At 48.0% G+C, this 27050-nt stretch overlaps 1 protein-coding gene across 10 annotated transcripts in view; it reads right to left on the reverse strand.

The window, feature by feature from the left end:
• Nucleotides 1-232: 232 nt before the first annotated feature.
• Nucleotides 233-27050, reverse strand: part of SH3KBP1 (SH3 domain containing kinase binding protein 1) — a 334814-nt gene continuing 307996 nt past the window's right edge. For 7 of the 10 annotated variants that reach the window (XM_058714791.1, XM_058714788.1, XM_058714789.1 and 4 more), the window contains 5 exons: nt 15573-15682; nt 11559-11687; nt 7133-7404; nt 3764-3827; nt 233-2779 (listed from right to left, as the gene is read on the reverse strand). In XM_058714791.1, the coding sequence (XP_058570774.1) occupies nt 2738-2779; nt 3764-3827; nt 7133-7404; nt 11559-11687; nt 15573-15682 (617 nt within the window). In that variant the 3' untranslated portion in view covers nt 233-2737. The remainder of the gene's footprint in view (nt 2780-3763; nt 3828-7132; nt 7405-11558; nt 11688-15572; nt 15683-27050) is intronic. The other 3 variants (XM_058714793.1, XM_058714795.1, XM_058714796.1) reach the window with 1 other exon arrangement.

Below are 27050 nucleotides of genomic sequence, written 5' to 3' on the forward strand. Positions count from 1 at the left end.
AATTTTCTGCCTAAATATGAATGTAAAATTGAACAATGTAAAACTGGATTTCACAGCCAGAGATTTTAATGGATTGTTCCTGTTCACTTGGGAAAGATTAGGTAGGGTGAGGAGTACTATATGTCTTCCAAAGACGTTTCTCTAAGAGTAATCAAATTGTGTAAAAATGGAGAAAAATGGTTTGAATTCCAAGAAATCATTCCTCTTGGACCATGACAACTTCGAAGAAAAATATTTTCACAAAATTTCATTTTAATCATCTTCTTTACAAAGCACAATACTTAAGACTTTTCTAAATACAATTTTAGAAAATGAAGCAAAAAAATAATCTCCATAGATGCTGGTCGAGTCCATGCTGAATGCAAAAGAATTTCTTCAAAAACGATCCTTCCAAGCTTTTCAATATTCTTGACGGGTCCATTTTGTAAAGAGTAAAGATGGAGGCTGCTCAGGCAGTGGCTCGTCCGTTCCAAAATGTAGAATCCTCTTGCTGGTTAGCCCAAGGGGCAGTAACGACGTTAAATATGCCACCTCCTCCTTCTAGAATGACTTCTCCCTCTCCTTGTACAAAGAAAGCCAGTGGCTTCCGCGAGGGGAAGATGAGAGCTCTCTACATTCCAGGTGGCTAGTGCCCCACGAGGGCGCTCCAACCTCTCAATTTAATTATTAACAATCCTACTCTGTGTACACATCATATAAAACTATATCGTTAGGGATTTTCATGATGAGTAAAGGAGAAATCCAAACCTCAAAGAATTCAATCCTCATTCTTCTATTAGGCGGTGGGAAATCTCTCAAGGCGTTAAGTTGAATGTAGAAATGCGTAGAAGAGTCAAGGGGTTCAGGAATGTTTTATGCCGCCCTTGGAAGCTTGGTGCTCCCAGCCCCCAGCACACTGCGGGCAAGGCTGCTGAAAAGGCATTGTGTCCAGGCATGGGAATGGAGGATGGGAGGTTTCTTTCCCTATGTGCTCCCTTCCCTTAATTGCGCCCCCGCCCCGGAAGACCAGGGTGTGTGGGCTCCGTAGGGACAGTACTCTGGAGGAAGTCGCAGCCTCAAGCAGCAAGGATGAGTATGTCGGCAAGAGGAAGGTGGGGGAAGGGAGAGACGAAGAAAAAGACATTTATTTGTAATACTTCTGATCATCGATAACATGTGGTGATTTCTTTTTTGCATTACTCCTTCCGTGTTATCAATTCTCATTCTTTGTGGTTGTGCAAATCCATTAATGTTCAGTACTTCCACTCGAAAACTCAGGAAATAGACAAAGCAGCTTTTTTAGAAACACATGAAACGTCTTCAGGGGCCCTTAAGGGACCACCCCCCACCCCCCATCCCCAAACAATCTTGCAATACAGTATGCCCCCTTATTTTCAGCTAAGGATGAGGAAACAGTTAACACAGTCTAAGGCTGAGCTGTTCATTTGCTACAGAGATAAAGCGGACAAGCAAACACCAGTTTCCTGGGGACGGAAAAAGCAATTCCATAAATGCAAGAAAGATCCAATGGCCACACTTCAACAAGAGCGTGCCCCCATTCTCTTGGACCTGAGGAAGGGGTTACAAGAGAACAAGGCAAATGACATTATGTGAGTACAGTTTCAACAACAGCACACACGGATGACCCAGTGCAGGAAATAACACAACTTCCCCCCCTTGTTTTCATTGCATTTTACGTTTATTTATTTTTGCTTTCATAATGCATATTCTGTTCACGCAAAAGGTGCAAAGGACAGGAAGCAGGGGTTTAACTTGGCTGATGAAAAATCAAGCAGGGGTGACATTTCTAGTTCCATGAACCACCTACAACTAGGAGAACTTAAACGTCACAGCTGGCACCACAGAGCACGCCCAACTTCACAGCTGTCTCCTCTTGGGACCTTTGGCTAGGTGAGAGAAGCTTTGAAGACAGTGGCCTCTAGTGGACTTTGAGAAGTGGCTTTAAAAAAATGTGGGGTTTTTTTTGTTGTTGTTGTTGTGTTTTTTTGTTTTTTTTTTTGTTTTTTTTTTTCGTTTTTTGGTTTTTTTGTTTGTTTTGTTTTGTTTTTTGAATCATGGTAGCTGCATCACAAAAGCTCCAATCAAGAGGGTGGTAAAAAGAAGGCACAGATCATTGCAAATACCAGGTTTTCTCTTTCTCTTTTTGTAAATATACCATCATATATAAGCTAAAATTTATCTTAGGGTGGCGGGTTGGCTGGCAGGGGAAGGGATGGGTCGGACCTAAAATTGCATATGTAATAGAATCTAGAGGGGACACAAAGCGAGGCAGCTTTCTGCCCAAAGCAAAAGAATGGAACGCTTGCTCTGGACGATGTGGAATACAAACACTGGGGGAATCTGTGACAAAACACGATTAAAAAAATCATAAAATTATAAAGCTTGTAAACGAATAATCTGAAATTACATTTTATTAATGGAAAATATCATCAAAATAGTACCACTATGGACTAAACTGCCTGAGTTTTCGTTTCGCATGAGATCTCAGAGTAAAAAAAGCCTTTAGCACAATTTGCTCTAAGTCACAACCAGTGCCATGCCCAGGATTATACCATGGGGAAGAGTCTCCTCTTGGATGGAATTTGTGTTGTGCTATCAAGACTTTTGTGCTAATCTTGCAAACAGGGACATGTTGAGGCAAACCTTTAATCTTTTGGCACAAGGTTATTTTGGCTGGGGCGGAAAATTTGAGTCTCGGACTCAGGATGAATAATGTGACATTTCATTTATCAAGTATTCATTTTGATTGAAGAGCTTTCTTTATGTCATTAACTTCCATCTATAAAGGAAAAACAAGAGCCGAACAAAATCATAATGAATTCGCCGGTGTGAGAGAAGCTCAGAGATAATCAACCCGGTCGACAAAGAAAATAATCAACGTGACACTTTTAAAGGTGAAACGGGTACAATGACCTCTGAATGACGAGTTGACGACGAAGCCAGAAATGACATAAACCTAGGGAGCAGGCGCACAGATGCGGTGCGCTAGCAAATGGTGGATGTTTTCATTCTTGGGCTACCAGGAACCACCACTTGTCAGAAGCGGCAGTAACTGCAGTGTCCTGGCCGGAGGGCGGAGCAGGCTGTCCAGACGTGCTGGACCACCTAGCAGTGTTGGAAGGCAGCTCCAGTTGGGCCCGGGGGCGGGGGGGCGGGGAGACTGTCTGAGAAGCAGTTCCCTAACGTTTCTTTAAGTAGCCTGGGTCCCAGTGACCACCAAGGACACCAACTGGACGAAAGCTGAAAGTCTGCCTCTGGCCTTTTGCAACCCTCTGCCACTTGGTAACGGCTGAGTTGGCTCGGAGGGTGAAGGGGGCCCTGGCAGGACTGACACGGCCGTCGGTGAGAGGTAAAGAGGTGAAAGCAAGTTCTGAGCGCGGACAGCTGTGGTCTTTGGAGTTCCAATGACAGAAGCCCGCTGGCAGTGGGGACCCCCAGCCCCATGCATGCCCTCTGGCAGTTACTCTAATGAGGCCTTTGGAAATTGGAGGGAGCTTTTCACGGAGACGTTTCAGATAAGCCCCAAACGAGAAACCCAACTAGGGGCTCATTTAGTAAATGCCTCCCTTCCCCAAGACTTCCTGGATCGCAGGAGAGGATGAGAACATGAGCCTGTACAATTCCAAGAAAATCGCCACAGGATTTGATTGCACATCTAAATCTGCAGAGAACTAAAAATCATTTACTTTCAAAATGAAGCCCCGATGCTGCCCCCAACCCGAACTGAGCCTCTCAAGAGGGAGCAGGACCCCGAGGGACCCACCTGCAACCGAAGCCGGATTTTCTTCTCTTCATCCAACTCTGACAGTAACTGCTTAATCTCTCGTCTGAAAAACAAATGGCCACGAAATGAAACAAAAGCCCAGACTTCCTCAATAAGAGATAAGAAGCCTCTTACCATTACAAAGTCCATCTGAGCCTTTTACAAACAAAACGTGGACACAACATTGTGTTTCCTTTGCATTGTTATTGCTTGATATTTACCGCAGACAGAAAGGCTTGCTATTATTTCTGGGCTCCCCAAATGTGTAGCCGTCCAACAGGAGGTCTGAAATGACCTCTGAGATCCCTTAGTCCAAGCTTCTCCTACGAGGAAAAGACGGGGAAGGCGAGGCCAGAGAGGTGGACGGACTCGCCCGAGGCCTTAGACTCCGGGTATCCAGGCTGAGATTCTGTCGCCTTCCCTCTAACGATCCCTTGGTTATGGAATCACTGGTCTTTAAGTGTATTTACATAATGATTTTCACTGCAGACATTTCTGTCACTCCCCACATACTTATTTTTCACAGAGTTTTAAAGTAATAAAAGGCTACTGCCTATGTTTCCAATGAGTCTCACAAAACCTTACAAATAGTAATACCTGGGATCTTGGGGTTAAAGTAGATGAACTGACGATATGGTAATCACGTCATCGAGAAAGTAGACATGAGTTAGGACATGCAGTCTAACGCCTTTTACAACATGAAATAATGAAGTGGGACACAACTAATCATCTTGCAAATTCAAGACTCTGTATTTCGGACACTGCAACCATCACCGCTCTGGTCAGAGAACTGTACTCCATTTTAAGGGATCAAACATTCCATGTAACGCGTATGTTTTTACAAACTGGATTGGGAAATCAAAAACCAAGGACTGCAGAAACAGCATAATAAATAAGGTATAAGCTACACTGCATGTGCTCACTTCAAGTGATGGTCCCTATACTTGGTCGGTGTCCCGGCCCTGCCGCCGACACACCGGGTTCTCTGACATTAACCAGTTGTGACTCGTTACTGTGTTTGCTCAAGCACGCGCTATGCACCTCTAGCTCAGCGGGCACTACTCAGAGCTTAGGAAAGAAGTAGCGGTGATCCTAAGCAGACAGCGCGACTCCAGGAAGACGACGGCAGGCAAAGCCTGGAGTCCGGCAGATCGGAGGAGTTGGTTGGGGGAGCCAGTGCAAAGAAAGGCACTGAGTCTTGAACCAGTAAACGGGGGCCCGAGTCCACAAAGAGGAAGGGAGATCGGGAGACTGATGGGGAAGGGTCGGCGCTGGAGCAGGGACGTAAGAACCAGCACGTTGGGGGATGAGGGGAGTCGGCACAGACTTCAGCTGAAGGCTGAAAGGGACACGTGGAACGAAGACAGGAGATTTTAGGGGCCCGATGGCCGTGGGCACGGAGGCCAGGCTGACGACGGCTGACAGAGACGGGCATTGGAGAGCGGTCTCTGTGACCCGCTGATTCGACAAGATATTGGCCGGGGAAGGACAATACTGGGCAACTGGGCCCGGGCCTCACGGCGGGGAGGGACATGGGGCGGGCTGGGGGGAGGGGGAGGCCCTGAAGCGCTGACAGATCTTCACTGTGAGGCAGGCGCAGGCCATTTCTGATGCTCCAGGCCCCAGTCAGCGGCCCCAAGGGCTGAAGCCCTGGATCCAGGCCAGCCCGACTCAGTGATGGTCCTCTTCAGAAGGCTGAGGACCAGCGCTCTGGGATGTACTGGGGCCGTGGGGTCCCTGTCTAGGCAGGAGACACACGTCACCCGGACACGGACGGGGCTGGTGGTTGGTTACCTAAACCTGTGACCCACAGAATCGGATAGGAGATAGGGACTTGACAGAACTGGAGGCAGCCCGGCTGGCCCTGAGACACCCTCTCTAGATCCAGCCGGTTGAGTCGGCAGAGTTATTTGATGGATATCTTCCAGGGAAGGGGTAAGACCGGGGGACCCCAATGTCATACGACACCTCCCAGCTGGAGCGGAACAGAACCTGAACGGAGCCGCAACGCTCCGAGTAAGTCCCTCGTAACCCTTGTCCTAGGGTGCTCTAGAGAAAAGGGGTTCTGAGATTAGGTACGTTTCAGAAAACTAGCACACCATCCTCTCCGTCTTCCTGATGTCCAGCAAAGGCTGGGAGTAGTCCTTTAGAGAAGCAATCACTGTGTTTAACCCCAAATCCCCCAAGTATCTGGCCACAACACACATCAGGGCCATCTGGCGTGCCAGGCTTCTGCCAGCTGCAGAAGTGCTCCCGGGGCATGACTGTGGGTCTCCGGCCCACCGCCTGCCACTGCCCCGGCACCTCCCACCCAGAAGGCCAGGCGCCTGCAGGGATGCGCCGACTCGCCAGCCACCAGGCTGCTCCGTGTGCCCGCGAGCCCACCCGTGCTGCTCTGTCCGCTGGACTGCTCTGCTCTTGGTGACCCTAGATCGTCTTTCAAAAGCCCATTCAGGGGCGCCTGGGTGGCTCGGTTGGTGAAGCGTCCGACTCCGGCTCAGATCGTGATCTCAGGGTTCATGAGTTCAAGCCCCGAGTTGGGCTCTCTGGTGAGAGATTCTCTCCCTCGCCCTCTCTCTCTGCCCCTCCCCTGCTTGCACTCTATCTCAAAATAAATTCTGAAAATATAAAAAAAAAAACTTATTTTTAAAAACTCCTCTTTGGGAAACACCTCCATAGATGCCCCCCGCTGCCCCATTTCCCCCAAGAAAGAGCTAAGAGATCCCTAAACTCCGAGTGTCAGTTTACGCAGGCAAGGACCTCGCGGCGTCTAACCTCTTTACCGTCTTTGTCACCGCATACAGCGCCCTGGGTAATGTTTATGTGTGCAATTTGTTTTCGCTTATGGGCCTTTCTCCGCATCTAAGTGCTCCGTGAGGACCAGGGGTGCGGAGAGCGTGTGTAGGCACGCGCGGAGAGAGCCCTGAGTCTCACAAGCAGAACATCTTGTGAAGCGTAAGGTCTTGGGTCTAAAGATCCCCCACATCTCTGTCATCCATTACAGCCCCTAAACGCAAGCCGATTACTTCGTCAGACAGCTCACTGAAGAAATGGCCAGTTTTCTGGTGCTAGAAGAAAAGCTGGCTGTTGGGCTTGTTACAAAGCGGTACACGTGCATACTTCATCTCGTGGGGATTTAAAGATCTTCCTTTTCAGCGGCCCGCCGTCCCTGCGTGCAGCGGATCCGGTTTACACAAGAAGCTGAGGGAAGCGAAGCCTCTCAGGTTCAAACCCAACTCACCCCTGCTGCCACCACCCTGGGGAAGCGGGCCGCATGCCGAGGCAGGCGGGGACCCAGGCTTGCGGAACGAGGCCGTGGCCCAGCAGAGAGCAACCTGTGGGGTGGCCAGAGAAGGGCCCGACACTCACTTCTGCTGGTCCTTCATAGTCTCGATGATGCTCCTCAGCTCGCGGACCTGCGTCCTTAGCTCCTCCATGGCCGCCTGGCTGCTGGCCGCAGGCTCCGTCTTTGGTTTTCCTTCCGAGCCAAACAGAGACGGGGAGTTGGCTCTGTGTCCGGCTGTTCCCAAAGAGGATGACAGGGGGGAGGATGTTGCCGAGGACAGAGAGGCTGGCCCGCCACCACCACCTGCAGCCATGGTCCCTGGCTTGGGCGGCAGGGACGCTTTGTTGTCTGACACCTATGACAAGGGAAGGCAGAGAGGATTCAGGCGGGGGATTCGTGCTGAGTAAAGTCCCCCCCCCCCACAGCCCCGTCCCCACCGCCCAAGACACACTCGTCACACCCCGTCATCCACAAGACCCCAAGGGCCCACTTGGCACAGGCACCCCCCCTTCACGTGCCTCCCCCTGTGTGCTTTAACTTCGTTCTGGACAGGTAGTTCCTAACCGGTTTAGCGTGCAAGTCCGGAGGCCCGCCTGCTTGCTAGGCTCTGCGAACTCCGAAGCGAGCAAGACACGTTCCTAGCTCCCAAGAGCTCAGAACACAGCACAGTGCAGACAGACAAGCCGACACACTGCAGATGCGGGGGAGTCCGCACACAGGGAGGTAAGACGCAGAGCTGCGCAAGTACGCCAAAGGGACCGACCATTCGGGAGGGAAGGTATTGGGGAGCTGCTGACGGCCCCATCCTGGAGGAGGAGGACTAGGAGGCGGCCAGAAGAGGAAGGGTGACTGGAGAGAAAGGTTCTAGGAGGAGGGAATGGGCTCGGCAAAGGCACAGAGACCGGGGAGTGAGACACATTCACGGCAAGCGGTCACTCGGCAGCCAGGATGGCGCTGGGGACGGGGCTCAGGCCGGGGAGGTAGAGCGGGCTGGCGGAGGGGGTTAAAAACATCCTGCACAGAGCTAACGATGACAACGGCTGTAGAAAGGCCTAGAGGTTGGCAGGTCAGGAGGGCGAAGGCACGGCTGGGAGAGTCACATGCAACGAAAGCTAGGAACGGGGAGGGGGAGGGTTGACAGACAGCGGCCAAGGGAAAAGAGAGAGGACAGCTCTGAGAGATGCAGCGGAGGCAGGCTCAACCAACCAAGAGACGCGGCGCCCGGCCTCAGGGAGTAGATGCGCCGTGGGCGGCTGTGGTTCCGGATCAGCTACAGGGTCACGGGTGGGGACGGAGGAAGCACGCATGGAGGCTGTACCCTTTGTGGCAGGAGGAACAGCGTGAAGGCCCAGAAAAGTTTCACTTCTGACACACTGAGTTTCAGGAGCCCGACGGATAGCCAAGGGGACATGCCCAGTGGGCAGAGGAAGGCATGAAAAAGTGAGCTGGGCCAGAGAAATCACCTGAGGAAGTGGTGCCATGGGGGTGAATAGCACAGAATTAGGAGAGAAGAGGCCCGATGATGGGGCCTGGGGACTCCCTAATGTGAAGAGGTGGGGAGAGAAAGGACACCCCTTGGGGACTGGGGCAGAGCGGTGAGCGATGGGACAAAGCAAGACCAGAAGAGAGGCATGGGTTATGGAGGTCCCCTGAGGGGTTTCCAGAAGGAAAAAGGGTTGGATAAGTGCATCAAAGGTGCTGAGAGGAAAACAGGGGTTGGAGGGCATTTGATGGAACAAAGGAGACTGAAGACTGATCATGGCAGGTCAGCACCTGAACAGGAGGTGAGGGGTGTGGCCTGCAAGTGTAGAACCCTCTTTCCAGAAACCCGCCTGAAGATGGAAGGTGGGAGAAAGAGAAAGTGTTCAATGGAGAAGCCTCAGGAGGAGACGGAATGATGTAACGGTTCTGTTTGCTTTCAAAGAAGGGGGGGGATGCTGAGCCGGATAATATCCTAAGGAAAAGACCAATGGCGGGCCAAGCCGAAGACAGTGGAGACAGACCGGGCCGGCCTGATGGAGGGGTGCCCCGAGGAGGAGGCCGGGAGGGCACAGGCAGTGGGACAGTCATGGGCCGGAGAGCAAAGGAGCATCGGGCCACCCAGGGGAGGAAGCGGAAGCGAGGGAAAGTGAGATCCTGAGGCCCAAGGCAGGTTGGGGGGAGGGCAAGCAGCAGACAGGGTGCTGGGAGGCGAGGGGGTGAGTGACGGGGAAGTTGAGGCCGGTGGTAAAGCTTGGCAACACAGCTGGGACTCTTCCAGCAGCAGGTGCCCAGGGCAAGAGCCAAGAAGGGGCCTGGCTGGCATGGTGAGGAGGGAGAGCGTGGATTCCGGCTGTGCTAGAGAGAGAGACTGGGCAGAGCGAGCCAGAAGCAGATGGGCCATCATTCCCAGCCTCCCCGCCCGCCTTTTCTCTGCCAAGTTACCATTGAGGAAAAGCGCTTTCTGCTGCCAGGGAGAGCGATCTGCCATCCCGTGCTTATTGCTGTAGGAGTTAGAGTAAGAGGGAAGAGGGACTGACATTTATGCAGCACTGGTCACGTGCCGGACGTCGCTAGATAATGGAAACGAGGATCAGTTGGCACCCACTTTCGACTGAGCAGGAAACGGAAGCTTAGGGACGTGGTTGAGAAATCCCCCAAGCTCACAGCTAATAACGGGCAGAACCGGGCTTCAATCCTCTCCTCTGCCGGCTGGACCCTCAAGCCCCGTACCATGACTGCCTGAGCCTGAAGATTCACGCTCTCCTGTCATTATTTTCTTTGCTTCTTTCCTATTCCCGGGTTCATGCTTTTCCCCACTTCCCGCTCTGCATTGTCACATACCTCCTCCAACCTACCTATGTCCTCACAGACTGACTTTCAGGCAACTCTTCAAGCGATGCTTCTTTCAGTATTTCCTACGTAACTTTCTCTCCCAGCCCAGTGCAGCCGGCAAATAGCCTTTCAAGCTCTGACAAGAGTTTCGGCCACTATGCACCCTGACCAAGGTAGTTCACGTATAGAAGCAATAAACAACGTGACCCGACAACCCCCAGGAAGGGACAGGGGCTAATGGGGTGGGACCGTGTAAACCAGAAACATGAAGAGCCGCTGCCCACCAGTAGATGTCACTACAGAGACACCCCGGGGATGTCAGCCAGAGCGCAGCTATGGGAAAAAGCGGGTCTAAATCCAGTTTCTGCAAATGGAATCCTTTCATAAAGGAAGACTGCTTTAGTTGTGACTAACTACAATTGATGTGTTTTATAGGATCATATTTTTGCTTACTAGACCAGGTTTTTAAGAAAATCTAGACGTATGTGTAAATTCTTAAATCTGTGAGAAGGAAAAGCCTACATACCCTGTGATTTCTTTGTGTTCGTTCCTGCTTAAAAAAGTGCCTTAAAAAAGCGGGTGTAGTGTTCTGCTGTTAGAAAGCAGTTGCTAATGTTTATAGAAAATAATTCCAACTGACTGGGTTCTCTTAGCACGAGAAAACACATTCTTAGGCTGAACAGGACTAGTACAGGGTATCCTTCAAAAGCCGCGCGCAGTAGCTGAACATTGCTATTCCGTTCCTTGGGCATGCAGTGAAACTAAAAGGTTTTTTAGACTATCAATTGATCGTAATAAATGAATCCAAATCAGCTTTTCTTTAAGAGACTCGCTTTAGTTCTTGAAAGCCACGTGCTGCCAAACATAACCTGTGATATCATCGGTTTTGAACACAAAAGCCAAGATGTGTGGGCAGAGCGCACGGCACTGAATGTACCTCATGCGTTCTTTGCCACACCGCTGGGCTCCTGAAGCTGCTTCGGCGGTGGTGGTGGTGGTGGTGGTGGTGGTGGTGGTGGTGGTGGGGACGGTGACAGCGGCAATGGCGTGTGAGGGCATGTGCTTGTGTGTGGCTGACGGTATGCCGAGGAGATCAAACCGCAAGAGAAAACATGAAAAAGCCACAACTAACCTTGCATCTCAGACATTCCGCCCAGTTTGTGGGACTTTTTAAAAACACGCGTCTGGGATTTTGATGACTAAAGTAATAACTGTTACTGAAGAATGAGAAAAACTCGCATGGTCTGTGGCAACGGACTAAATGTTTGTGTCCTACACGCCCCACCCCTGCCACTCGTATGGGGAAATCCTAGCCCTGAGTTGGGATATTAGGAGGCAGGGCCTCGGGAAGTGTGAAGGTCATAAGCGTGGTGCCTCAGGAATGCAATTAGTGCCCTTAGAAAAAAGACCTCAGACAGCTCCTCACCCTAGTTTCTACCACGTGAGGAGACAACGAGAAGTCAGCTGTCTGCAACCCACCGTCACCGGAACCGGCCACGCCGGCACCCTGATCTCGGAATGCCGGCCTCCAGAACTGAGACCTAACTGCCTGCCGCTTCTGAGCCCCCCATCGATGCCACTCTGTTACAGCAGTCCGAACAGACTAAGACTCCCGTTTATCCTCGTCTGGGTTATAACTCCTCGTCAGAGCGTACACGGAAAGGCAGGGATCCCTTGCCATGGCTGGTCACTCACTTGGGATATGGTAACAGTCTTTGAAGTTTTCTTTGATGCTTCCACTCCTCTGTGTGCAAGTGAAACGTGTTCCTCTTTATCTTCTTCGGGACTTGGGGAGTCAAAGATATCAGGGCTTGAAAGGGAAGACTGGATAAAGCCAAAAGAAAATGCTTTTGTCAGAATTACACCTTAGCTGACATAGCTTTTGTTCACATAATGTTGTATGCTTTTCAAAGCGCTCGACACTTCTACTTTGTTTCTCTCCTCATTATAACCTCGAGAGGCAGAAAGTGTGCTGTATCTGGTGCACTAGAGACAGTGGCAGAACTGGGACTAAGAAGCAAGATTTCCTACAGCAGGGATCTTTCCATGGGATCTTTCCACTGATGGCCGCCGGTCATTTCACCCGTGCAGGCCTGCATCACCGTCCTTTCCGGCTCCCTCCATCCTTCAGAGCCTCCCTTCTTTCTGTAAACATCTGCTACTGTGTGCTGAGCACTGAGCTGGATACCGAACTTAGGTGACGTGCCCGACACGGTCCCTGCTCTCACAAGGCTGACAGTCCAGTGCAAAGGGACACACAAGTCAAGAGGAGGCTGCCTCGAAGCTGCCTCTCCTTCACTCCCTCTGGATCCTTTTCCAGGACCACAAAATCTGAGGCGAAGTGAAGTGCCTACAAGAACTTTTCTGAGAGGAAACTGTTTCAGGGAGCAAGAGGTCACAGGCCCGGGGGCCAGCGAGTGACATTTCCACAGCCCCAGAGCACAGCCCTGCCTGCAAGGGGTGGGGGTGTGGGGGGAAGCTCACCTCTAATGTGACGTCTACTGCTAAATCTCCACCCTCGTCGCCAGGGACAATCAACATCCGTGGTGGATTCTATGTTTGCTAAGGTGCATTTACAAAATGGCGGCATCTTTTGGTAAAACACGGGGCTAATACTCCTACCCTTTCTGCCTCACTGTGAAGGTCAAAAAGCTGGATGAATGTGAACCAATTCACTGGAGTGCACGTGGACAGAAATGATTACTGTGCTAGAATTTCCCAATTTTAGGACCAAACAAATGAAACTAAGCGTTCCTGTGGCAAGGAATCTTTCTAAACGACGAATCTTCCAGAGATCTCTTTGGGTGTGCTCATACTTAGCATAGAAGTGTGGCTAAGTGTGGGAAAACAGTCCTATTTAGAATCATCACTGGTGTCATTATTGAAAAATCATGCCTACATCATGCCATGTTTATCTTCTTCTGTTGACTATTTTCTAAGGCAGAAAACTAATATATTTAGGGATTTATAAGCAAAGTTTGAAAATGAAAAGGTCTTACTTGTTAATCTTTGTTTCCTCTGAAAATCCAAGTACCTAGAATAACACCCCGAACTAAGCTTTCTTATTAATCTAAGCTTAACTGCTTAACCACCTTGCAATGCCTATATCCTTTCATTCTGAGATTTTATTCAAAAAGCCAGTTTCGGGGCGCCTGGGTGGCTCAGTCGGTTGAGCGACCGACTTCGGCTCAGGTCATGGTCTCACGGTTTGTGAGTTCGAGCCCCACGTCGGGCTCTGTGCTGACAGCTCAGAGCCTGGAGCCTCTTCAGATTCTGTGTCTTTCTGTCTCTCTCTCGGCCCCTCCCCTGCTCACACTCTGTCTCTCTCTCTCTGTCTCAGAAATAAATAAACATTAAAAATAAAAATAATAAAAAAAAGCCAGTTTCCTCCTCTGTAACCTAGAGTTCATGAGCTGTCAGCCCAAGCTTGCTCTTTGAATGCAATAAACATAAATCAGCTCAGAGCAGGGTGAGAGGCCCTGGGCTGGGGAATCCTGACTGGTGCATTTCCCCAATCATTCCTTCCAACGGCCTGTTAGGAATATGTCCATACCCACGATCCCATTTTGCTATGAAAAACCTACAGGTACTAAGCGGAAGAAGAGCAAATACGAATTCGAAGTACGCATCTACGTGGGGATGGATGGGAACGAAGGAAGAGAGTGATTGTACTTCTTTAAAGCATAAATGTATCCTGTTATTTCAAGCCTTCAAATAAAATTGTCCCATATAAAAATGCCCAACTCTGAGTCACTGTGCCATAAGCTTCCCATGGGCAGGGCCCATGTGTGTCTCGCTCCCAGTCGCAGCCTTGGTACCCGGCTCAGAGCGGAGTCCCCATGAGATAAATATTTGTTGAATGAGCGAATGAACGAAGGTGGTGGCTAAAAGCGGAGTGAAGACGAGGTGCCTTTACCCAGTCCCCCAAATATACATGAACCTCCAGGCATGCGATGTATGAACCAAGGGTGGGTTGTGGATGATAAACTGACTTTCTCTGTATTTGATTCTGGATGCCTCAAGGCCCTCTAGACCTTGAAAAGTGGGGAAGAATTTGTAGGAAAAAACAAAACTGAAGAAGGATTTATAGAGAAGCTGTGGGAGGTAGGATCAAAACTCTGAGATACTAAGAAGCAATTAAATAGGTCGTGTGTATATGAGGCACGTTGGGGAGGGTGTGGAGAGAGTCAAGATGGTAGTGACACAGTACTCTATACACCTAAAGAGTGAAAAAGTAAGCCACTGTGTCAAGTCTTTCTCCCAAAAAGATGTCAATACGTAGTTAGGTTTGTTTCATTCAAAGAGGCAAAATAGCATGACTCAAACCACACCTCCCAAACTCAACAGATACGAGAGAAGAGGTTCAAAGGAAGTGGCATTCTTTTTCTTCTAAATGAGTACCTCGGTGGGATCAGTGACGAGTAGAAAGTGTTCTGGAAAGCCTGTAAAAGGTTAATTCCTTGGCGTATCTGGGTGAAGGTCATAAGGTCTTAGACCTGCATTCCCAGCAAGGACAAGACAATGTGATATACAGAGGGAGAGAGAGAGAGAGAGAGAGAGAGAGAGAGAGAGAGAGAGAGAGAGAAAGACAGAAAGAAAGAAAGAAAGAAAGAAAAGAAAGAAAGAAAGAAAGAAAGAAAGAAAGAAAGAAAGAAAGAAAGAAAGAAAGAAAGAAAAGGAAAGAAAGAAGATAGATGGGTAGGTAGATATACACACGCACATCGCTTGTGGAGGCATCAAGATATTTTCTCCAATGACATTCACTTCAGTGTTTATAATGCAGAAGTGGAAACAACATAAATGTCCAATAATCGTGCATGGACTAGACAAACTCATATATTCACAGGTTGGAACACTAGGCAGCCATTAAGTGTGATGTCATGGTAGAATGGGTAATGACTGGGGAGAAGGGTACACCATATAAGGGGGGAGAGCAAGTTCCAAAAAACCATGTGCTGTGTGATCCCATTCTGAAGACATAAGGTTAGATGTACAGACAGAAGTTTAAATAAAAACTACAGATATACACTAAGCGGTTAACGGTTCTTAGCTCTGGAAAGCAGGTTACAGGTATCTTACTTTCTTCTTTATGCATTTCATTGTCGAAATTTGGTACAACAACTGTGTTACAGGTTTCCAGTAAGAAAAGAAGTTATTCAAAATGACCCAAACAAAAAACATCTGTAGGTTGTCTGGAACGTTCTAACTGGTCTCTACTACATGACCAGGTGCCTCGTATGTTTACAAAACACCCTCCTAAAGGTGTGTGTGCGGTTCCGTGAAGGGGTGCCAATAATGGGGCTTTGGGAGAAAAAAGCTTGGCCGCTGCCGAGCGTCGGACAGCGGCAGGTCGCTCTTTAGCAAGGTTCTGTTTACAGACCAGACTAGTCTCACTCTCCTCTTCCACCCCAAAACAGGACATTTTCTTTCTTACCAATTGCATTTCAGGTTGAAAGAGAGATCAACCCGGAAGGAGAGAAAAGGAGAGTGGGACTAGGCAGTGCCCACCTCAGTGGCAGATATGCGAAGAACAAGGAGAAAGGAATACTGCTTGATTCCAGAAGACGCTCAAATCACTGTTGCTCAGCGGTGTATCTCATGACCTCCCTCTCCTGGCTTGTCCTCCTATCAGCCACTTGCGGGAGTCCTTGGCCGGAGTCTCTAACCTGACCTGCTTTGTAGCCATAGAAGAAGCAAGGAGACACTTACGGATGTGAGGGATTGAGACGGAGGCCGCCTCCCCGTAGCTTTTGGTCTGCTTGTGGTTGGGTGACTGAGTTTCTCAGTAGATGACACCACAGAGTCAAAACCTTCTAGGTCTAAAACAAAAGGAAAACAGAGTTTTAAGAGCAATAATAGGAGTGAGGGTAGGTTCTCATAACAGGCCACAAGCACCTCTTCTCCTTAATACTCATCCTTTCCATCTGGAATGCACCTCACCATTTATGAAGACGATTTCCATCCTCTTGTCATCCAATAAATGTGGTAGGTCTTTAAAAGCTACAGAAAGAAAGGCAAAGGAGGAATCCTCTTTCCTCCACTAATGTAAGTTCATTTTGGTAGATAAAACAGTCTCGTAGTCTTAACACAAAAGGCAGTTAGCACAAGGTACAATACCCATGGACAGGTGAACGCTCATCATTGATTCCCCAAGAGGAGAGAGGGCAGGCTCCCGTTCTGGTTGTACTACCACAGCCCGGCCATCAGCTTCCACCCTAACGTTACTACAAACTCCCTGGAGGTAGACAGCAAGCTTCTGCTTCTCCAGACAACTCCCAGAGCCCGACACCATTCTGCTTCAAGAGGCATCACTCAATGGAGACACGATCTTCAGTCATCGGTCTGCTCATTCACTCACTCCATTATGACTGAGCGGTTACTCTGTGCCACACGTGGGGCTAGATACCAGGCTATGCCAGTGAGCGTGGCAGAAAGGACCCTGCCCTCAGGGAGCTTACATCTCGCTGATGGAGGTCTCGGAGAAATACAGAATCATTTCAGCCAGATTATAACTGCATCTGGCAGGTGTCCAAAGGAAGGCCTTTGCCGTCTTCAACAAATTGGGCTAAGGGATCACACATTCTATCTAGTTCTGGGGGGTTTACAGATCAAGTGGAGATGCGTGTTATGTGATTGCACGAAGGAATGGCTGGCAGAAAGGGGCCGACACTGAGGCCCGTTATCGCTTGTGACTGAGGCAACGCCACCCCTGCCGCCAAGTAGATTGTGTTTCACATGCCATGCCAGGCACTGCCTTCCCAAACCATTCTTCACTCTCCTTTTAATGGAGCCCCGGCTTTGTTTCGGGACAATGTGCTCAGCTCCTGAGCTGAACCATGTTTGGTCTATGCCAATGATGGCAACCCTGCTCCTTTTTGCCTGTGATTGGTCCAGAGGCTGCCACGTACCCCAATTTCGATCACTGAGGAATAAAGGGAGGTCTGCTGACAGTGTCTGGGAAAGACAATTTCTCTCTGTTGGGAGAGGCAAATGAGGAGAAGGCCATTCGTATCGCTGCCCTTTCTTCTTTCCTGCTCGGAGTGCTACTGTGCATGGATAGGATGCCTGGAGCTGTGACAGCCATCTTACGGCCATGAGGGAAGCAGGGCCAACGCTCTTGGAGATCTTGAGGATGGCAGAGAGCAGAAGAACAGAGAAATGTTGGATGACTGGCAACCCTGATGAGCCACCCACCAATCCTGGAATCATCGAGTCCCTGGACTTCTTGCTATGTGACATTAATAACCCTCTGTTCTACCAGCCAACTTCATTTTTTTATTTTTGTTTTTCAAAAATTTTTAATGTTTATTTATTTTTGAGAGAGAGAGAGAAACAGAGCATGGGTCAGGGAGGGGCAGAGAGAAAGGGAGACAGAGAATACGAAACAGGCTCCAGGCTCTGAGCTGTCAGCAATGAGCCCGACGCGGGGCTCGAACTTAGTAATGGCAAGATCATGACCTGAGCTGAAGTCAGATGCTTAAATGACCAAGCCACCCAGGTGCACCTATTTCAGCCAATTTTATTTATTATTATGTTTTAATGTTGGTTTATTTTTGAGAGAGAAAAAAACAGAGTGTGAGCAGAGAGCGAGGGAGACACAGAATCTGAAGCAGGCTCCAGGCTCCGAGATGTCAGCACAGAGCCCGACGTGGGGCTCGAACCCACGAACGGTGAGATCATGACCCGAGCCAACGTCGGATGCCCAACCGACTGAGCCACCCAGGCGCCCCATATTCTAGCCAATTTTAATTAGATATTCTTTATTCTCGGCTGAAAGCACCCTAACTACTGTAACTGCAAATATGCTGGCTCAGAACAGAAAAGATAAAAATTACGTGTGGGTTTTTTTCCTCCTTATTTCGGGGAGAGCTCTTTTGTTGATAGTTGATAGCTCTTTTGTTGATAATAAGCGGTCTGGGGAGCCTGGGTGGCTCAGTCGTTTAAGCGTCGGAACTCTGGATTTCAGCTCAGCTCACCATCTCACAGTTCATGGCATCAAGCTCCACATCAGGCTCTGTGCCGACAGTGCAGAGCCTGCTTGGGACTCTCTCTCTCCACCCCCCCTCTGCTCCCCATCTCTCAGAAATAAACAAATGAACTTAAAAAAAAATAAGGTGTCTGGCTGTGTGATGGTCAGCTTTATTCTATTAATGAACGGGCAGGTGCTGTATGCAATCTGCTTCCTTGAGTGGAATATGCAAAACCAAGCACAAATCACTGCTTGGGACATACCATTACATGACACCTGGGATCACAGTAAGTGACTTCATTCTAGCACCGGGTAAATGAATAATTATTCAACGAACTCATCAGGGCAAGGTAAGTATAACCAAAGGTTAACTATCTGCAGAGACAGAACAAAGAAAAGCGTCAGTGGTGTTTGGAGACGATGGGGAGCCGATCAGCACCCAGTGTCAGTACAGGGCTCCCAAATGGCACCCCCCCTGCCGGCTGGCTCAGCACAGCCTGGGCACAGGCCAACATCCCCACAGTTAGGTGGGCCTCTTGAGTGCCACATCACTGGCCTGACCCTCTGGGGGGCCTTCCCTTTAAGAGAATCTTATTTTCCTTAAAGGTTCCCCTCCTGGTCATACCCCGGGACTTGCCTCCACCAGCTCCATACAGTCTGACATCAAAATTCCCCATGATGCACTTAAATCGATGCCCAAAGTCATCGTCCGATATTACTATCTCCCTAATTAATTTTTAAATCGCTGTTTCTCTATGAAAAAAGTGGTACATGCTCAATGTACACTTGTTTTAAGAGAAACGTAAAATTATAACACAAGAAAGTCGACTACAATCTTGCCACACTGAGACAAGCACTATCAAAAACAGACCTAGTCCACACTGTATGTAGTACTGCCTTGTGCTTATTTCCTTTAACATCATCCGCCAGGACTCTAAAAACTCCTCATGATATCTTGGTTGTCTTATACTCTTCCGTTGCACTGCGATTCATGATTTATTGAATCAAACCCCGTATCAGCAGATAATTAGTTTCCAAATCATTCCCCCTCTTTGATTTCTGTTCGCAGGAAAGTGCCGCGCAGATATCCTGGCACGCAGGCGAAACACAACGAGTCCGGCAGGTTCTCTATGTGGCTTCCCGGCGGGGAGAAGGGAATAAGGCCCAGGACAGGGAGGGCCGCTGGAGGGGGGGGGCTGGTGGTGGGGAACGGGAGGCACATGAGCTCAGGGGAGCCTGGGGCAGAGGACACAAGACTGAGGAACAGACACTGAACGGGCAGCCAGGGGAGGCAGTGAAGGAGAAGGCCATTAAAGGTTCCAACAATTGAGTGGGCCTTGGCTGGGCGCTACCAGGGGCTGACAGGGTCCACCTACGTCATGACTCTGTCCTGGAAACTGAAACCAGCTCTGGGGCCCAAACCTGAGCAGGGCGAAGCAGTGAGAGAAAAATTAGAGGCTAATTCACTCTGGTTCTCCACCTTGGCTGCACAGTGACATCACCGGACAATTAAAAAAACAAGAAGACTCATGCCTGGGTCCCTCTCTGGAGACTGACTGAATTTGTCCGGGGTGCAGCCTGGGCATGGTGGCTTTTCAGTGTCCCTAGGTGACATTAGTATGCTGCCACGTAGAGAAGCAGTGCTCTAGCAGAGGCTGGGGGCTCGGGGGAGGGAGGGATAAGCAAGGACTTGACTGAGCTGATGGGAGAGGGCACTGGGGTGCCGCCACCACGTGAGGGATAGGGTGTTCCAGGGCCCACCGAGTGGATGGCCTGCCCAGGGGAGCCGTCAGGAGTAAGGCTCATCAGGAGAGCCCCTCCAGGGCCAGGCTGGGCGGTGCTGACCTGGTGTGTGGGGCAACACGGGTGCCGGAGCAGCAGATCAAAGCGGCGAACGAAGGCTTGGGTGATCGCTGACGGGTCAGAAACGCCGCAGTGGGAGTGAGGAGGAGGACGTGAGGTGACCCAGCATGCAGAGCGGGGTGAAAGAAGGATGTGGGGAGCAAGGGGAGCAGATGGGCCAGCCTCAGGCCCGCCCTGGGATGGACTCAGCATGGTGTGCAGGGACAGACAAGGTCACACCCGGGAAGCTTCTGCAGGGCTCCAGGGAGGACTCCACCTTTGCTCCGCACCCGTGCACTGGGGCCACTAAAATAATTAAATCCACCTGGGAGTTGAGGGTTCGACAACACATGAGCTTGTCTGTAATGGATCACACTTTCAAAACGATTCAGAGGTGTGGTGTGTATCTCACGCGCTTCGGCCGTGAGCCCCAGGAGGACAGGAACTCGTCTTTGTCCTCTCAAAGTCTAGCATGTTCCCGGGAAAATCGTGCTTAATATCCTGTGAATGAAAGAACAAGCGAACAAACGAACTCGCCAACAAATGACTAAACCATCCCAAGAAAAACTCTATTTCCAGGAGTGTAGCTTACAGAGGTTTCTACTAACAGGACGTGAGGCGGCAGCTCGAGGGTGGAGGGCAACGTTCTGTGCCGTGGCTGCAGGGGAAGCTTGGCTGGCCCATTTTGTTTTACTGGCTGAAGTCTACGCTCCAAACACCCGTACACGTTGAAGCCTGGCCACACTTAGCCAGCGTCACCTCAACAGAATGACAGATGGCCGAGAAGACTGCCTCATCCTTGTCACTCAAGAGTAAGAGGATGGCCGGAGTCCTGCAGGGGGAGCCACTCTTTTTAACCTCTTCATGCATATTCAGCTATGTTTAACTTCCTATACTTTAAGATGATAAAAAGCACTTTCGGGAAACAATAGCAAAAGTCAACTTCCAGAAAGAAAAAGACACACCAAGTAGGAGGCCGCTTGCTGAAAAGGAAAGCACGGAGCCCACACTGCGACACACTTCTGCTTTCTGCCAGTGGAGGGGGAAACTCTTCAGTACTGTAACCTAAACTTTCAGGGGCACAAAGCATGCTCTCGTGACTGTGGCTATGGTAGCTGACATTAAGGCAGAGTTTCCATGACTAACTCATTGTGGTGTGAAGAAAATGTCCCAATTTTCACGATGGTTTTTGAAGTGAATCAGGCTGAAACTTGATATAAGCTTTCTCAGCCTGGCTAGGAATTTTTCCTCTTAGTAAGAAATGGTTTTAATGCCCATAAGCCAATCCAAAACTATTGAACTGGCAAATGTTGGGTATTTTTTAAAAGTTAGTTTCAGAAGGCTGAGAGGTTCTTGGCTTTTCTCATACTTGAAAGACGAGCCCTCTGCAGACATACGGGGATCATTTATGTTGGACACGGATCCAGCCTGGAAAGGGCCCTTGACTCTCCATGGCACACACAGTTGCCCATTTTCCATCAATTTCAGTCATACCCTATTTAGTTCAATTAGAAAGTGTGGCCTTATTTTCCATGGATGGGAGGGATTGTACCAGTGACCACAGGTGACCCAAAATGCGTCCACTGACACCACAGGAGAGAAACAGTTAAAAGTCTGAGACAGGCCAGCTGTCACCAAAGCAACCGTCTGCAAACTCTTAAATGGCTATTTATTCATCGGAGCTCACTGCTCTGGACTTGCGAAGGAGCCCTAGAGTGGAAGTTTCCTACAGTTGAAGCGGGGCAATGTCACTACCTCCCGGTATCTCTGGAAGCCGTCCCTTCTCCTCCATGTCACTGTCAAGGATCATCACGGCTGGCGGGGCTCCTTGTGGACCACAGGCCCAGCAGGACTGTAACGGATTTCTCCCTCCCAATCCAGTACCACTCCATGGGCTTCCCCCAGAGAGACGTGTGACATGAAGCTCTGAGTATGTCCCCATTCTCTGCTTCAAATCCTTCCCAAGTTCCCAGGAAATCCTGGTGACTTAGCATGGCCAAGGCCCTGGTGGTATGGCTGGTGACAACCTCTGTCTCTGTCCCTTGCATGACTTTCTTTCCTTCCTTTCCCTTCCCTCCCTTCCTCACGCCTGGGGCTATCGAGACTTGGCTTAGGGATGAAGACCTCTTCCAAGAAGCCAGACTGCACCCCAAAGCCTGGCTTGGATGTTCCCCTACTCATCCACCACTCTGATCCCAGCATTTAGCACCCTGACATTCCTTGCTGACTTATCTCTCTCCCCAACAGCCAGGAAAGAGCCTATGCCTTTTCTCTCTGTTTTGCCCCGGTGTGACATCATTTCTGGCTTGCAGTGTGTGTGCAATCGATGATTATTGAATAAATGAACAAACAACCATTCTGGGCTTCAGTTTTTCCACCAGAAAAAAAGGGGAGAATTATCTGAGCTATAAGCTTTGCAGAATTGTTCTTTTATAAATGGGAAATTGTATGAAAACTCTTTCAAATCACGCAGGTAGAATTTTGTTTTCATATATCATTGATGGAGCTATGGGATTTGGGAACAGAGATCTAAGAGCAAGGCTAAATTTATAAAAAAGCACACACGTGGGTTTTTTTTTTTCTTTTTAAATGAGAGAACTCTAAACCCACAGGGCTGTTGGTGCCTTCTCCACAGTGAAGAAGCATCTCCAGGCAGTCTGGACAGGAAGTCTTACCCTGCATGTAAATCATGTGACCGGCGTGGAAAATCTGTGCCGACTACAGAGATGAGCCCATTATGAGGGGTCAAACGAACACCTGCGTTAGCTGCATCACTGACTGAAAAATTCTCATTTGACCAACGATTAGATTTTATGGGAAAATAAGTCCTCCAAAATGTGGACGGATAGAGCATATTAGCTGCTGCATTTTCATTTATAATCCGGGGGTGGAGTCTGTAAGACACAAGTACTGAGCTAAACAGGTTTGCGCTACTGTTTGCCCACCTACGACTCCCCCCTTCACACACGCACACTCATTTAACCTGCACAAAACCCATGCTGTGTAGGCTGCTCTTCTCCATAAAGGGAGACAGAGGGTCAGAGGTTAGACAACTTGGTCAAGGTCACAACCGGAAAGTGACAGGGCCGACAACCAGATTCATGTCTGTGGAATTCTTTCCACTACGGACCACTGAACAGACACCAAGAACATTTCACCTTACGTCTCACGTATCCCACAGTGAACTCTCCGAACTGTTTCTATATCAAGAATAAGAAAAGACACTCAGAATGTCATCTGGTGTGTGTGAAGAAACCCATTTCTGCTCTGATGACAAGCTGTCTTTGTTCCGGTTTATTCCAACGTGTTTTTAAATGGACAGAAAAAGGAACTGGCTTCCTTCAGGGAACCTCTGGCAAGAAATGTAAGGTGTTAGGCAAGGCAAACCAGGCTTTTTAGCTATTCAGTACAAAATAACTTTCACATGGGAACTTATAGCTGAAGAATAAGAGAGGAAGATAGAGTTTATTTGCTCCTTCACTTAATCGAATATTTATTAAGTGTCTACTGTGTGCCAGGCAGAGCTATCTCAATGAGAATGAAAGTGGCCTCACTTTGTCAGCACTACCCATCAAACTTGCTGTGATGATGGAAACCTGCTATATCTGTACCGTCCAATATGGTAGCCACTAGCCTCATGTGGCTACCTAGCACAGTCATACGGCTAAGTGTGATTATTTAAAATAAATTAAATTTAAATAGCTACGTGCGACTTGCAGCAATGAAGATCTCTACCAGACCCTGCATCATGGTATTTCTTCTCATGTCTGCTTAGTCCATTCCTTCCATACGTATTTACTAAGTGAGTACTACAATCCAGGCTCTGGGCCAGGCACGGGGGGATCGGGGGGGGGGGGGGCGCGGTGAACAAAATAGCCATGGCCCCTGCCTCACGGAGCTTAGGGCCTCCAAAAGAAATGGACTTATATATAAATTATATATATTATATATAATATGTATTATATATAATATATAATGTAATATAATATATAATAATATAATATTAATATAATATTAATATATAGACTTATAAGTACATATATGTATTACATATATATATCAGTATATATATATAATATATATATAATTATACATTTTGCTAGCTACTATGAAAGAAAGGTAAAAGATGAAATTAGCAATGATAGCATGGGGACCTAATTTAGATCTGGAGAAGGGGTACGGGAAGTGGGAGGCATGCCTTACTGAAGTCTAGCACCAGAGAGGTAGAATGCTTCATGGGGATTGATAACAGGCAACGTCAAATGGGGAAAGTAACTTTTCACACTTGCATTCCTTTAAAAGTTGCTTACTACAGACCCGAAAGTGTTATGCCAAATGATTTAGTAAATAATGTATTTACTGGAAATAGTGGTTATGCTATTATTACAGGAATGTAAATTGGCAGAGCCTTTTTGCAATGCCATTTGTTAATACCTATCATGAAACGTAAATGCATACACTTTCAGATATTTCACTTCTAGAAACGGATCCAGAGAAATGTTTATGTAAGCCTAGAACGATATATTTATAAGGCCAGTGGTCTTAAAGCTGTTTTTCCAGAGTGTCTCCTAAAATAATTTTGAAAACCCACGTGCTCCTTTATACATCTTAAGGTGACATCTAAAATTTTTCATAAGTTATTGTCACAAAAGATATCATTTCTGCTATATTCTAAATATTGATATTTTAAAATGTGACTATTATATTACTCTCTTAAACACATTCAACATCTATTTGAATGCCACAGTAACCTAACAAACACTGCCGTCCATATTAAAAAATCAGGAATAAGCTGGGGCGCCTGGGTGGCTCAGTCGGTTAAGCGTCCGACTTTGGCTCAGGTCAAGATCTCACAGTTCATGAGTTTGAGCCCCGTGTCCAGCTTTGTGCTGACAGCTCAGAGCCTGGAGCCTGCTTTGGATTCTGTGTCCACCTCTCTCTCTGTTCCTCCCCGACTCGTGCTCTGTCTCTCCCTCTCAAAAATAAATAAACATTGAAAAAAAATTAAAAAAAAAATCAGGACTAAGCTTTTCTTTAGCACTTGGAAAGTCTGCACCACCCTTTTCCCTCTCTGAATTCATATTTCCATCATAATGCTGGGTTTTACTCTAATGTAACCTAGTTTTACGATTTTGTTAACTTTGCCTTCTGTTAATTATCTTTTTGTTATAAAAACATGTATACAAATTGAAATTTATGATTTCTGAATTTCCTGAAATCATAAGGTTCTAAGGGGAAAAATTATTTTTCTCCTGGAAGGAGTTACCATGACAATTATTAGTAGCAAATGATCAAAACACATGTAAGCACACATGCCACACATTTTAATAATCTGTGAGCATAAAAGAGTAGAATCTTATTGGGCTTTCCCCCCAGATAACTTCATGCACATGTGCATGATTATAACTTACCATAAGAATGACATGGTTTGGTATCGATTCTATTCCTATCTTTTATTTTATAGACCTAAGTGCCAAAAAACTCTGTTCACACAAACAGAAGTATATGGGAACGGAAAGAATTTTGTTATCACCATGTCCCTCAATTCTTTGAACTCTTTCCAAGGTATGTGGCAAAAATCAGACGGTGGTCTAGCATCACCAAGAACTATTTTTAACAATCTATCAGTGAACAACTCAGTGGGTGCCTCCTTCAATTTTGTTGACACAAAGAATTAGAAACCGACCAACTTGTCAATGGATTTTTTGTCCGGTCAATAAAGTCACTCAATTTCTCAAGTCCGACACCCATCTTGGAAGTGTCTCTCAGTTGGCACCAGGGGTTTGTACACCCACGGAGTGGGCAAGAGATTGGCTAGGCTGTGTAAGGTGGGAGCAGGTGACTGGGGAAGGGGGAAGAGAGGGAGGAGCAGCATCCAGCGGGGCTCCTAGGAGAGGAGTTTGAAGAAAGAGCACCTATGAAATGAGACACTACCCATCGCCTCCTGGGAGGCCCAGGAGTCTCTGTGGCCTCCCAAGGTGCAGCGAGCCCTGTCTATAGATCACTGTCCTAGGCTGCTCTTTGCAGCACTGCTCTGGCTGAACTGGCTATGGTAGAATCATACCATGGAATATCACATCGCCGTTAAAAGTCTATGGTTGACCTATGTGACTTATGTGGTGAGATATCAAACATACATTATTTGTTACAAAAAAACAACTGTAGACCAGAACAGCACATACAACATGCTCACGTTTGAAAAAGTCCGTCCATCTACCCATTAATGGAAAGACTTCCAAAAGTGTGTACAACAAATTAAGAGTGGTCATCTCAAAGAGAGGCTGAGACACAAAGGTGACTTTCACTTTCTAACTTCCTGCGTTCTTCCCCGCCCCCCTTTTTTTAAGTACCTATTCCCTTTGCAATTGGGGGTGGGGAGAGCTCTTGAAAATAAAAATACAACCGAGTAGATCATGTATGAAGTGATTTCAGATGCGGCTACGGAAATTTCAGTCAGCTGATCTACGTTATGGGTTCAAGAACTTTCCTCCTTTCTAATAGCAGCAGTCATGGTGAGAACGCAGGTCGAGGCCTCGTTCTTTGCCGCTCTCTGAACTACCGCTACACCACCTACCCCTGAAACAGCGCCTGTTTTGTGTCCGCCACTCCACACCACTAGGTCTCGATGGTACAACAACCCTCTGAGGTAGGTGGGCTTTACTAACCCTGTCAGGAAGAAGAGGAGAGAGGAGCTAGAATCCAAATCCAAGTGTGCCTAGCTGAGAACCCATGATTTCTCGGACACACCCCACGCTTTCCTCAGTAACTCTGTGCGATTACCTCGTCTCTACATAAGGCTTGACTCTGTGACTCAAACTTATTTGGGATGGCAAACATCCTACCCCCATTTACATTTTCCTGTAAGATCTGGGTGACAAAAATCATGATGCATTTTTAAGAAGTGAATACTTTTAAAACCTTTATAAAAAGTAATGCCGTAACTGTTACGCCCACAATTGTTAATTACTTAAACTTCTACTTGGCCAGCAAATCTTTTATAAGCAAAAATCTTCAGGCCAAAGAAAACCCTAGGTTAGATCTCAGAAAGGGCCAAATCAGCAATTCTAGGTTAAAGGAACAAATAGAATGGAAGGAATTGTGGTAAAGAGACAAATTAAAGAATAAGCTATTTTATTTATTTATTTATTTATTTAGAGAGAAAATGCAAGTGGGGGAGGGGCAGAGAGAGAGGAGGAGAGAGAATCCCAAGCAGGCTCCTCGCTGGCTGATGCGGGGCTCGATCCCACAAACTGGGAGATCATGATCTGAGCCCAAATCAAGAGCTGGACACTTAACCGACTGAGCTACCCAGGTGCCCCAGAAGAACAAGCCATTCAATCTTAGGGACGATTCAGAGGTTACCAAAGGAGCAGTTT

The sequence above is a fragment of the Neofelis nebulosa genome, chromosome X (assembly GCF_028018385.1).
Source record: "Neofelis nebulosa isolate mNeoNeb1 chromosome X, mNeoNeb1.pri, whole genome shotgun sequence".
In the NCBI taxonomy this organism is placed as follows: domain Eukaryota; kingdom Metazoa; phylum Chordata; class Mammalia; order Carnivora; family Felidae; genus Neofelis; species Neofelis nebulosa.